Below are 12,349 nucleotides of genomic sequence, written 5' to 3' on the forward strand. Positions count from 1 at the left end.
GACTGGGTTGGATTCAGACTGGGTTGCCACTTTCTCTACATCTGAGTGGTGGCAAAACAGGACCTTTTATTCCAAAACATTGAGCATCTCTCAGCACAGCTGTCAAATGTGTCTGGAATTCCACTGAGACATTTGATTTTTGCTTAAGCATAATAGGAAATAAAAATGTATTGCAAACCATTTATTCAAATTGTCTTTGTGACACTTATATTATTCTCAGAGCAGTTTCCAGTGGTGAGACTGCGACTGTGTCACACTAGAGATAAGCCCTTCAAGAACAATATCTCAGGTCCAATCCCAAATGAACCCCATACTCATCACAAAACCCACTGATACTGCAAACTACTTTAATTATTTTTTCATTGGCAAGATTAGGAAACTGAAAAAAAGTATTGTTGTCTATCTACAATGACAAGCCACCTGGGTCTGACAACTTGGGTGGAACAAGTTGCCACTCCTAACATGCACAGATTTACACAAATGACCGATGATTGGCTGAGATAAATTGATGATAAAAACATTGGGAGCTGTTTTGTTAGACTCCAGTGCAGCTTTTGACATTTTTGAACATAGTCTGCTGCTGGAAAAATGCATGTGTTATGGCTTTACACCCCCCTGTTATATTGTGGATAAAGAGTTACCTGTCTAACAGAACACTGGGGATGTTCTTTAATAGAAAACCATAACAGAATCCAGGTAGAATCAGGAATTCCCCAGGGCACCTGTCTAGGCCCCTTACTTTTTCAATCTTTACTAATGACATGCCACTGGCTTTGAGTAAAGCCAGTGTGTCTATGTATGTGGATGACTCAACACTACACACGTCAGCTACTACAGCGACTGAAATCACTGCAACACTTAACAAAGAGCTGCAGTCAGTTTCAGAATGGGTGGCAAGAAATAAATTAGTCCTAAATCATTTCTAAACTTAAAAGCATTGCTTTTGGGACAAATCGTTCACTAAACCCTAAATCTTAATTAAATATTGTACTGAATAATGTAGAAATAGAGAATGTTGAGGTGAATAAACTGCTTGGAGTAACCCTGGATTGTAAACTGTCATGGTCAAAACATTGATACAATAGTAGCTAAAATGGGAAGAAATCTGTTCATAATAAAGCACTGTTCTGCCTTCTTAACAGCAATATAAACAAGATAGGTCCTACAGGCCCTAGTTTTGGTCAGATGCCACAAAGAGGGATTTAGGAAAAGTACAATTGGCTCAGAATAGGGCGGCACGGCTGGCCCTTAAAAGTACATGGAGAGCTAACATTAATGACATGCATATGGATCTCTCATGACTCAAAGTGGGAGAGAGATTGACTTCATCACTACTTGACAAGCTGAATGTACTGAGCTGTCTGTTTAAACCACCAGCACACAGCTCAGACCCCCATGAATACCCCACAAGACATGTCACCAGAGGTCTGTTTAAACCACTAGCACACAGCTCAGACACCCATGAATACCCCACAAGACATGTCACCAGAGGTCTGTTTAAACCACTAGCACACAGCTCAGACACCCATGAATACCCCACAAGACATGTCACCAGAGGTCTGTTTAAACCACTAGCACACAGCTCAGACACCCATGAATACCCCACAAGACATGTCATCAGAGGTCTGTTTAAACTACCAGCACACAGCTCAGACACCCATGAATACCCCACAAGACATGTCACCAGAGGTCTGTTTAAACTACCAGCACACAGCTCAGACACCCATGAATACCCCACAAGACATGCCACCAGAGGTCTCTTCACAATCCCCAAGTCCAGAACAGACTATGGGAGGCACGCAGTACTACATGGTACTCTATTCCACATCAGGTAACTGATGCAAGCAGTAGAAACAGATAAAAATACACCTCATGGAACAACGGGGACTGTGAAGTAACACATATACACCAATGGGGGCTGTTGAAGGGAGGAAGGCTCATAATAATGGCTGGAATGGAGTCAGTGGAATGGTTTCAAACACATGTGGTTTTTGATGTGGTTTCCATGTGGTTGATACCATTCCATTGACTCCATTCCAGCCGTTACTATGAGCCGTCCTCCCTTCAACAGCCCCCACTGGTGTATATGTGTTACTTCACTCAGCAGCTTCCACTGGCATACACATGATGACAGGCACTCTGCACACACGTTCACATGGATTTTGTATTGTAGATATGTCGTAGGTGAGTAGTGGCCTGAAGGCACACACTTAATGTGTTGTGAAAAGGGTTATGAAATATCATGTCATTAAATATTTGTTATTGTATATAACTGCCTTAATGTTGCTGGACCCCAAGAAGAGTAGCTGCTGCCTTGGTAGGAATTAATGGGGATCCATAATAAACCCCAGGAAGAGTAGCTGCTGCCTTGGCAGGAACTAATGGGGATCCATAATAAACCCCAGGAAGAGTAGCTGCTGCCTTGGCAGGAACTAACGGGGATACATAATACACCCCAGGAAGAGTAGCTGCTGCCTTGGCAGGAACTAATGGGGATCCGTAATAAACCCCAGGAAGAGTAGCTGCTGCCTTGGCAGGAACTAATGGGGATCCGTAATAAACCCCAGGAAGAGTAGCTGCTGCCTTGGCAGGAACTAATGGGGATCCGTAATAAACCCCAGGAAGAGTAGCTGCTGCCTTGGCAGGAACTAATGGGGATCCGTAATAAACCCCAGGAAGAGTAGCTGCTGCCTTGGCAGGAACTAATGGGGATCCGTAATAAACCCCAGGAAGAGTAGCTGCTGCCTTGACAGGAACTAATGGTGATCCGTAATAAACCCCAGGAAGAGTAGCTGCTGCCTTGGCAGGAACTAATGGGGATCCATAATAAACCCCAGGAAGAGTAGCTGCTGCCTTGGCAGGAACTAATGGGGATCCATAATAAACCCCAGGAAGAGTAGCTGCTGCCTTGACAGGAACTAATGGGGATCCGTAATAAACCCCAGGAAGAGTAGCTGCTGCCTTGACAGGAAATAATGGGGGATCCATAATAAACCCCAGGAAGAGTAGCTGCTGCTTTGGCAGGAACTAATGGGGATTCATAATAAACCCCAGGAAGAGCAGCTGCTGCCTTGACTAAAAGTAATGAGGAATCCGTAATAAATACAAATACACATGGTTACTCTTCCTAGTCTACAGAGGCGTAAGGTGTATCTATTACCATATGACTTACACCTGTCAAATCCTCTCAGAGCTCCATAGGGTGTAGGGCAACATTTTGACATATCACTCTTGAACAATAGGAATGATGTGCTTCCAACCTGCCAGTGAGGCCCATACATGCTCTCTACTCTCCTGTGTGCATTCCTTAACCTAAATGAGGCATGTAGGATCTTGAGTAGCTGCCAAGAATCAACAACCCACACTAGTCTGCCAGTAGCATCGACGTAGGCCTACAGATGGCAAGTCTGTATAGTCACAGTTTTCTAGTTCCGACTAGCAGTTGAACGCAGCATTTGTTGTTTTTAAACGAGCTTGTTAGATGCGGAGTTGGGAAGAGGAAGGAAAGAGCACGTTTGAGGAGCTCTTATTTTGTTTTTTGTTGCAGTAGCCCCTCCCCTCAGCGAGCGTTTTACCCTATCTGGTGGCGATCCTCGTTTGTAATTCCTCTCTTGCCAGAGTGTGCTCGCAGTTTTACATTGTGACCCGTGCCCAACGATTGGTGGACTTTTACCGTAAGAGCGAACGAACCAGGCGGAATGTGAGAGCTGGAGAGCTTTGTTGGAGACGTCGAACAGGGACACCTGACGCGACAGTCTCAAGCGCCCTGCGTTGTCTTGCGTATGTAGCCTATGTTTGAAACCTGTTCTACCGCAAAAGGCTGTAGGAATGTGGGATATAAGTCAACGGTGAGTAGGCTAGTGTATGATCGACTTTTATATATAGTTAACTGGGCTGGTTTTGAAATGTATAGACTAGGCTATTTCGGTGCATATTATGGTTTCCAAATTGGCTGCAAAGAGACTAGATTGACTTTGCTGAGCGATTAGTGTTTTTTGTCCTCGGTTCGGTTTTGGTTCGGTTATTATTTTTTTGTAATCACTGCCAAACACGAAAAACATTAAATGCATTGTGGTTTGAATGCTGTAACATAATAAATAAATACATACATGTCCCATGATGGTAGTGACTGTCCATGACTGCTGATCAGTTAACCATCAGTAATTCACATGACTTTACATAATAAAATATATAAGATGTTGTATCTCGTAACGACCCTGGGTTTATAACCGCTCAAATCGATTCTGCCGCACGAGCATGGTTTTGCGGCACAGTCGATAGCGCGCCGGATTTCGGACTAGAAGGTCGAGGGTTCGAGACCTGCTCCCTGCTGTTTAATTACAATATATTACATTTTGTTTTATTTGATGACATTATTATTTTAATTCCAAATCATCATCTCATGTCTCTATAGAGGTCCTGCATATACTGTCTGACAAAATCACTATTTTAGTACTTCTTCAAAAGTAAATAAGGCATACTTTTATGATTGCTGAATACCAACTATCAATCACTTTGACAACTGGTCGTTGAACATCTCATTCCAAAATCATGGGCATTAATATGGAGTTGGTCCCTCCTTTGCTGCTATAACAGCCTCCACTCTTCTGGGAAGGCTTTCCACTAGATGTTGGAACATTGCTGTGGGGACTTGCTTCCTTTCAGTTACAAGAGAATTAGTGAGGTCGGGCAATCAGTGTGATTAGGAGTCGGTCGGCGTTCCAATTTATTCCAAAGGTGTTCGATGGGGTTGAGGTCAGGGCTCTGTGCAGGCCAGTCAAGTTTTTCCACACCGATCTCGACAAAACCTTTCTGTATGAACCTCGCTTTGTACATGGGGGCATTGTCATGCTGAAACAGGAAAGGGCATTTCCCAAACTGTTGCCACAAAGTTGGAAGCACAGAATTGTCTATAATGTCATTGTATGCGGTAGTGTTAAGATTTCCCTTCACTGGAACTAAGGGGCCCGAACCATGAAAAACAGCCCCAGACCATTATTCCTCCTCCACCAATCTTTACAGTTGGCACTATGCATTGGGGCAGGTAGTGTTCTCCTGGTATCCGCCATACCCAGATTAGTCCGTCGGACTGTCAGATGGTGAAGCGTGATTCATCACTCCAGACAACGCGTGTCCACCGCTCCAGAGTCCAATGGTGGCGAACTTTACACCACTCCAGCCGACGCTTGGCATGGTGATTTTAGGCTTGTATGCGGCTGCTCTGCCACGGAAACCCATTTCATGAAGCTCCCAACGAACAGTTCTTGTGCTGACTTTGCTTCCAGAAGCAGTTTGGAACTCGGTAGTGAGTGTTGCAACCGAGGACAGACGATTTTTACGTGCTTCAGCACTCGGCGGTCCAGTTCTGTAAGCTTGTGTGGCTGACCACTTCAGGGCTGAGCCTTTATTGCTCCTAGATGTTTCCACTACACAATAACATCACTTACAGTTGACCAGGGAAGCTTTAGCAGGGAAAACATGTTACGAACTGACTTGTTGGAAAGGTGACATCCTATGACGGTGCCACGTTGAAGGTCACTGAGCTCTTCAGTAAGGCCATTCTACTGCCAGTGTTTGTCTATGGAGATTGCATGGCTGTGTGCTCGATTTTTATACACCAGTCAGCAATGGGTGTGGCTGAAATAGCTGAACCCACTAATTTGAAGGGGTGTCCACATACTTTTGTATATATAGTGTAGCTTGTGAAGAAACTGCTCTCTCTTTATCCCCTGTTGATCTCACATTCTTATGTAGCAGGTGTTAAACACAGACCGGACTGCGCAATGGATTGTGGTTATAGTAGTTAATTATCACGTTTTCTGTGGTAAACTATGTAGAACAATGCAATGCCTGTTGGAAACTACAACTCTCTACTACATGGCGCAGTTTGGGCACGATCAGATTTATCTCTAGGGAAACTGCAGCACAATGTGCGCATTGAGCTCACAGGGAAAAAAAATGGAATTAGAATAATTTGACCCAGTTCGGTCAGTTAGTTGTTTAAAAACTGGAAAAAAAATCATAAATATCTCCCCTGAACTTTTTTCTTTTTTTTATTACAGTAAAAGAACCCATGTTTCCCTGACAACATGACGACTGATCTGAGCCTGACGTCCCTCCTGAATGTGTCTGATCTCCACAACGTGACGCGGGGGGGATGTTCCTTGACCAGAACAGGATTCCAGTTCTACTATCTACCCACCGTGTACATCCTGGTGTTCATCACCGGCCTGGTGGGGAACAGTCTGGCCATCTGGATGTTTGTCTGCCACATGAGACCCTGGAGCAGCATCTCTGTGTACATGTTCAACCTGGCTCTGGCCGACTTCTGCTACGTCCTCTCCTTGCCCTTCCTCATCTTCTACTACTTTAATAAGACAGACTGGATATTCGGGGACGTTCTCTGCCGACTGCAGAGGTTTATATTCCATGTCAATCTGTACGGCAGCATCCTGTTCCTGACCTGTATCAGTGTCCACAGGTACACAGGAGTGGTCCACCCGCTCAAGTCTCTGGGAAGACTCAAGAAGAAGAACGCCGTGCTGACCAGCGCCTTGGTCTGGGTCGTGGTCATAGCGGCGATCTCTCCCATCCTCTACTACTCTCGGACGGGGGAGAAACGGAACGCCACCACGTGCTACGACACGACCACGGAGGATGAGCTGCCTGGTTACTTTATCTATAGCATGTGTTTGACCGTGTTCGGCTTCTGCATCCCTTTCCTTCTCATCCTGGGTTGCTATGGGATGATTGTCAAGGAGCTGATCTGTAACGACATGAACAATGCCCCGTTACGACGTAAGTCCATCCACCTGGTGATTATCGTGCTGGCCGTGTTCGCTGTGTCCTACCTGCCCTTTCACGTGATGAAGAACCTGAACATGAGAGCCAGGCTGTACTTCCAGGTCCCGGACATGTGTGCCTTTAATAACTGCGTTTACGCCACCTACCAGGTGACCCGGGGGCTGGCCAGCCTCAACAGCTGTGTGGATCCGATCCTCTACTTCCTGGCTGGTGACACGTTCAGGAGGAAGTTCTCCAGAGCTACTCAAAAACAATCCAAGAAGGGGGAGAAGCTCCCACTGCAGTCCAAGAGTGAAGAGACGGTGCTCAACAGCCTGCCGGAGTATGTCAAGAACGGGGATGGGCAGCTTTGAGAGAGGGCTGGGTTTAGGTCCGGGTGGTCTCTCTGAACCTCTATAGGGCTTTGTGTGTGAATTTGCTGTGAATTGGTGCTGTGGACCTTGCAGACTGTGTGTGCACTGTGGATAGAACGATCTGGGTGTGAATCGGACAAAGCCGATGGCAATGGGTAGTGTCTCTGTAATGGCATCACTACTGTAGGTAGGTACTGTATATTCTGAATGTCAACGAGGTGCTCATCCATCTATAACCAAACGGAAGGAGAATGTAATAGGTTGAGCTCCTGTAAACAATGGTCTCTTGTTCCTCTATCCAACCAACACTGATGTGTTTGTAATGGAGAGAGGGCTGTCGTAGCCACCCAGTGGATGCATCATAATCCACTGCCTACGAGAAGTTGGACTGTGATGGCTAGGTGAGACACCAGGGATGACTGAGATCCATTACCTAGAGTTTGGACCTTATGACTGCTCTGTGGAGGTTGACATACAAAGATTATAATGCACTGTGCATGTTTTTAATTCTTAGACTTCTATAAATTAAATTAAAACCCCAAAGCTGACTGCTATTCCCTTCTCACTTGTTCTCTGTCCTCATGGATCTTTCTATCATCAGTGGACCTCTGGACACAAATTGAAACTTTTTTTTTTTTTTTCCCGAGTTGTGAGCCAATAAAATAATTTTTATTATAAAAATAATTTCCAAAATACAATCTGGAAAACCATTTTTAATGCTATATTGATTGTGTAAATGTAACAATTACTGTATATGACAAGGGAACAACATTCCCACCTCGTTCTTTGTAAATAATGAATATTTTTTATAATTTTCTTGATGACGAACTTGAAACTCTTGAAACTCACTGGCGTTGAGACCACAGAATCATCCAAAATAGTGCTGCTAAAAGATTTATATTGTGATTGAAGAAAACATTTTCAGAGATGAAATTATAAAAAATATAAAAAAATATTCATTATAATTTCTACATACCTTTTACCTGGTTGAAGTCGTTTTTAAATTCAAACTAGACTATTCAGTCTGAAGTATTATAATATTTTTCACCATGACCCAAAACCTCGCACCACCCAAATTTGGGTCGCGACCCACCAGTTGAGAATCGCTGTTCTATGGCGTTCCTCTGTGTGACAGCTACTTAGCTACGTTAACGCCAGCGCTGTCTTTGTGTGGCTCTGTTTCAGTCAACTGTATCTCTATGGCGTGACCTTGGTCTATTTATTCTACGTAATATGAAGGGTCTATACTAGTCTCATGTGAATAGGACACAATACAGTAATATGCTGTAATATACTGAAAGTCTGTTGTAGGATTACTGTACAGTACATGGTGTCAAGCCTGGTTATGTTTTTTTTTTTTAAACAAGACTCATCCAGACTGTTATGTTATGAGCCCAGGGTTATCATCGGGAGGCAACTTACCAGTGACAAACCACGGCAGCCATCTTCTGTCAAGTGTTGGAACTGTCTGCATGCAGAAGAAGATTGAATGGCAGGTGACCGTAGAATTAGAATGAGTAGAACAGACATTCCCATTGGCAAGCAGCGTTACATGGTGTGTGTGTTCAAAGCAAGCGTCAGCTATATCAAGTGTCTTTGGCATTGTTAAATCACATCGTAATGATTATCACCTCTCAGTGTTCTGTACACACTAAAAAATGTAAAACATTCTCTGTCTTTAGCCACCTTTTCTTCGTAGGTCGGGTGGAAATAGCTACTAGATCCCTGTAACTATGTACAGTATGTTATTCTAGTTCTCTGGTCCATCGTCTTCCTAGTGGAGCCATTTGTCTGACTGTTCCTGAACTGGCCAGCAACTCTAGAAGCTCCACAGATGTTCATAGTATACAGTAGTATTGTATGTGGATCGTATTATTGTATGTGGATCGACTGATAATAGCATGAAATGCATAAGTCCCCCCCCCCTAATCCATATTATTGGGAGATATGTAGACCTGATGAGGAAGTGAATCATGTGATCATATCTGCCTTCTATAGAGATCTGTGACATCTGCACATTTGCTGCTCAGGTCAGAGGTTATCATGTTGTACAGCATTTTGGGGGGCCAGTTATGACTGTGTGAATAAATGTTTTATTTAAAAACATGTAAAAGGTTATCAGATGAATTTGTTTTTCAAATATATATATTTTTTTAACTCAATGTTTTTCATGTACTTTGTATGTAATGTTCTCCCTCTCCCTCTCCATAATGTATATGTTACCATTGCTCAGTATAAGCAGGCCTTTATTCCCCGTTAATCATTCCAGAGGGCAATGCAGATTACCAGATTGATTTATTACACTGAATTCAACTCACATTTATTCTAAGTGACTTGGCCTCGTCTCAAACTCTCCGTGACAAAGACCTGAGATAGTTTTGCAAAACGTTCTATTCTGCATCCGCCAATTATCAATAACTCAATGGGTTGTACTGTTTATCCAGTTTATGGCTGTTGTGTGTGTGGATGGCACTGAAACACTATCCTGCACAGATCTATTCAACCCTATACACTTGGGTCTATTCAACCCTATACACCTGGGTCTATTCAACCCTATACACCTGGGTCTATTCAACCCTATACAACTGAGTCTATTCAACCCTATACTATACACCTGGGTCTATTCAACCCTATACACCTGGGTCTATTCAACCCTATACACCTGGGTCTATTCAACCCTATACACCTGGGTCTATTCAACCCTATACACCTGGGTCTATTCAACCCTATACTATACACCTGGGTCTATTCAACCCTATACAACTGAGTCTATTCAACCCTATACACCTGGGTCTATTCAACCCTATACACCTGGGTCTATTCAACCCTATACAACTGAGTCTATTCAACCCTATACAACTGAGTCTATTCAACCCTATACTATACACCTGGGTCTATTCAACCCTATACACCTGGGTCTATTCAACCCTATACAACTGGGTCTATTCAACCCTATACAAATGGGTCTATTCAACCCTATACTATACACCTAGGTCTATTCACCCTATACTATACACCTGGGTCTATTCAACCCTATACACCTGGGTCTATTCAACCCTATACAAATGGGTCTATTCAACCCTATACTATACACCTGGGTCTATTCAACCCTATACTATACACCTGGGTCTATTCAACCCTATGCTATACACCTAGGTCTATTCAACCCTATACTATACACCTAGGTCTTAGAGCTCCAACTCTTTCTCTGCAAGACTGTTGACTTTCCTTTCATAACAGGGAGAGGGGGTGGAGGGAGGGAGTGGGGGAACGAGGGAGATGGGGTACGAGGGAGGGGGAGGGGGAACGAGGGAGGAATTAAGAGTGGAATCCTTTTTCTCTCCCTCTTGGCGTTTCCACACACAGCCTTTGTGTGTGAGACAAAGGGACTGGAGTTATTGATGCTGGGAGTGTTGGGCTCCTGTCGCCAGGACCCCAGGTTTCTGTGGTGGAACTTGCACAGGAAGCCAGCAGCTTTCACCACACTGGTCGTATGAATAGAGACAGGCTTTGATTTCCTGGCTTTGAGTGGCTAGCTGTGTGTGTGTGTGTGTGTGTGTGTGTGTGTGTGTGTGTGTGTGTATGTGTGTGTGTGCAAGCAACAGGTGGTTATTGTTGTTGTGGTATTTATGTGTGTGTGTGTTTGCACATGTTTGAACTTCCAGGTGTGTACTGGACTGTGTGGTTGGCAGGGGTCTATAGTGCTCAAATAGGACATCTCTGGGCTGGACAGACAATAGCAGTTTTGAATCAACACGCGCTGAAGCATGAAAGCGTAATGTCCTGCCAGTTTGCTTCTCCTCCTCCTCTGTCTCCTCACCCTCCTCCTCTGTCTCCTCACCCTCCTCCTCTGTCTCCTCACCCTCCTCCTCTCCCTCCTCTCCCTCCTCCTCTGTCTCCTCTCCAAACTCATTTTGATTCCCCCCTCCCTTCACCTCATTCCTCCTCTTCCCACCCTTATTTTTCATCTTTCATTCTTTGTGGCACTGTCAGCTTGCTGCTAGCTAGCCCTGGTAACAGTCAGAAGATGAGGGTGAGGGCAAGGTGGGGTGAGTGTGTGGGTGAGGGCAAGTTGGGGTGAGGTCGAGGTGGGCTGAGGGTGACAGAATACGGGTGGCAAGAGGCAAGAAGGGAGGTAGAGGCATGGAGACTTGAATAACAAAGTTCTCGCTCTCTCTAGAGGACAAACGGGCAGGCAGTGGACCCCTGTGTGTGTGTGTGTGTGTGTGTGTGTGTGTGTGTGTGTGTGTGTGTGTGTGTGTGTGTGTGTGTGTGTGTGTGTGTGTGTGTGTGTGTGTGTGTGTGTGTGTGTGTGTGTGTGTGTGTGTGTGTGTGTGTGTGTACGTGTGTGTGTACGTGTGAGTGTATGCCTCCAGAGGACAAGCAGGGGGACCCCAGAGGGAAATATGGTACTTTATTCCATCATATATACGATATGAGGTGGCACAGCAGCGTCCTTTAAGGGGCACCCTGTCCATCCGCTGTGGACACAGTCTGGCTGTGTTCATGATCATCAGGGAACCTTCAATTTCAACTAGAGAGAGATTTGGTTCAGATGGATCAGTGACTTTCAAATTGTTTTGAACTTTGACCCACTGAAAGTACTGTTGAACGTCATCGTGACCCATCTGACGCAAAACAAAACCACCCGACAGGACCGCAACACACTAGTAGGACTTGACCCGCCATTTGAGAAACAATGAGATGTGAAACAGTGAGAGGAACAGCTGGCTTGTGGCTACAGACATTGAATTCTGTTCACGGTTGAAGATCTCCACCTCTGTGTCAAACTCACTGGCTGCAGTGAGACTGATACTTTCTCACCTTTTAAACCCCTTTGCCTCATGGATCGGCAGGTAGCCTAGTGGTTAGAGCGTTGGACTTGTAACCGAAAGGTTGCAAGATTCGAATCCCCGAACTGACAAGGTAAAAATCTGTCCCTGAACAAGGCAGTTAACCCATTGTTCCCCGGTAGGCCGTCATTGAAAATCAGAATGTGTTCTTAACTAACTTGCCTAGTTAAATAAAAATAAATAAAATGGATCAATACAAGGCGCCCTGCTATTAGCCAAATACATTTTTTCTTTCTAATTAAAAAAAGTGCCACTGTCAGTAAAATGCAGACTCATAGGAGATAGGGTCTGATGGGACTGAAACACCTGTGTCTCATTAATCAGAATGTTCCATTTCTA

The 12,349-nt window shown here is 44.5% G+C and overlaps 1 protein-coding gene across 1 annotated transcript; it reads left to right on the forward strand.

Moving 5' to 3' along the window:
* The first annotated feature begins 3,491 nt into the window (after positions 1-3,491).
* LOC139549553 (P2Y purinoceptor 1-like) lies at positions 3,492-7,850 on the forward strand. The gene is made up of 2 exons (XM_071360169.1): positions 3,492-3,848; positions 6,063-7,850. The coding sequence occupies exon 2, from the start codon at positions 6,090-6,092 to the stop codon at positions 7,155-7,157; it is 1,068 nt and encodes a 355-aa protein (XP_071216270.1). The 5' UTR covers positions 3,492-3,848; positions 6,063-6,089; the 3' UTR covers positions 7,158-7,850.
* The last annotated feature ends 4,499 nt before the right edge of the window (positions 7,851-12,349 follow it).

This window comes from Salvelinus alpinus, chromosome 22 (genome assembly GCF_045679555.1).
Source record: "Salvelinus alpinus chromosome 22, SLU_Salpinus.1, whole genome shotgun sequence".
NCBI lineage: Eukaryota > Metazoa > Chordata > Actinopteri > Salmoniformes > Salmonidae > Salvelinus > Salvelinus alpinus.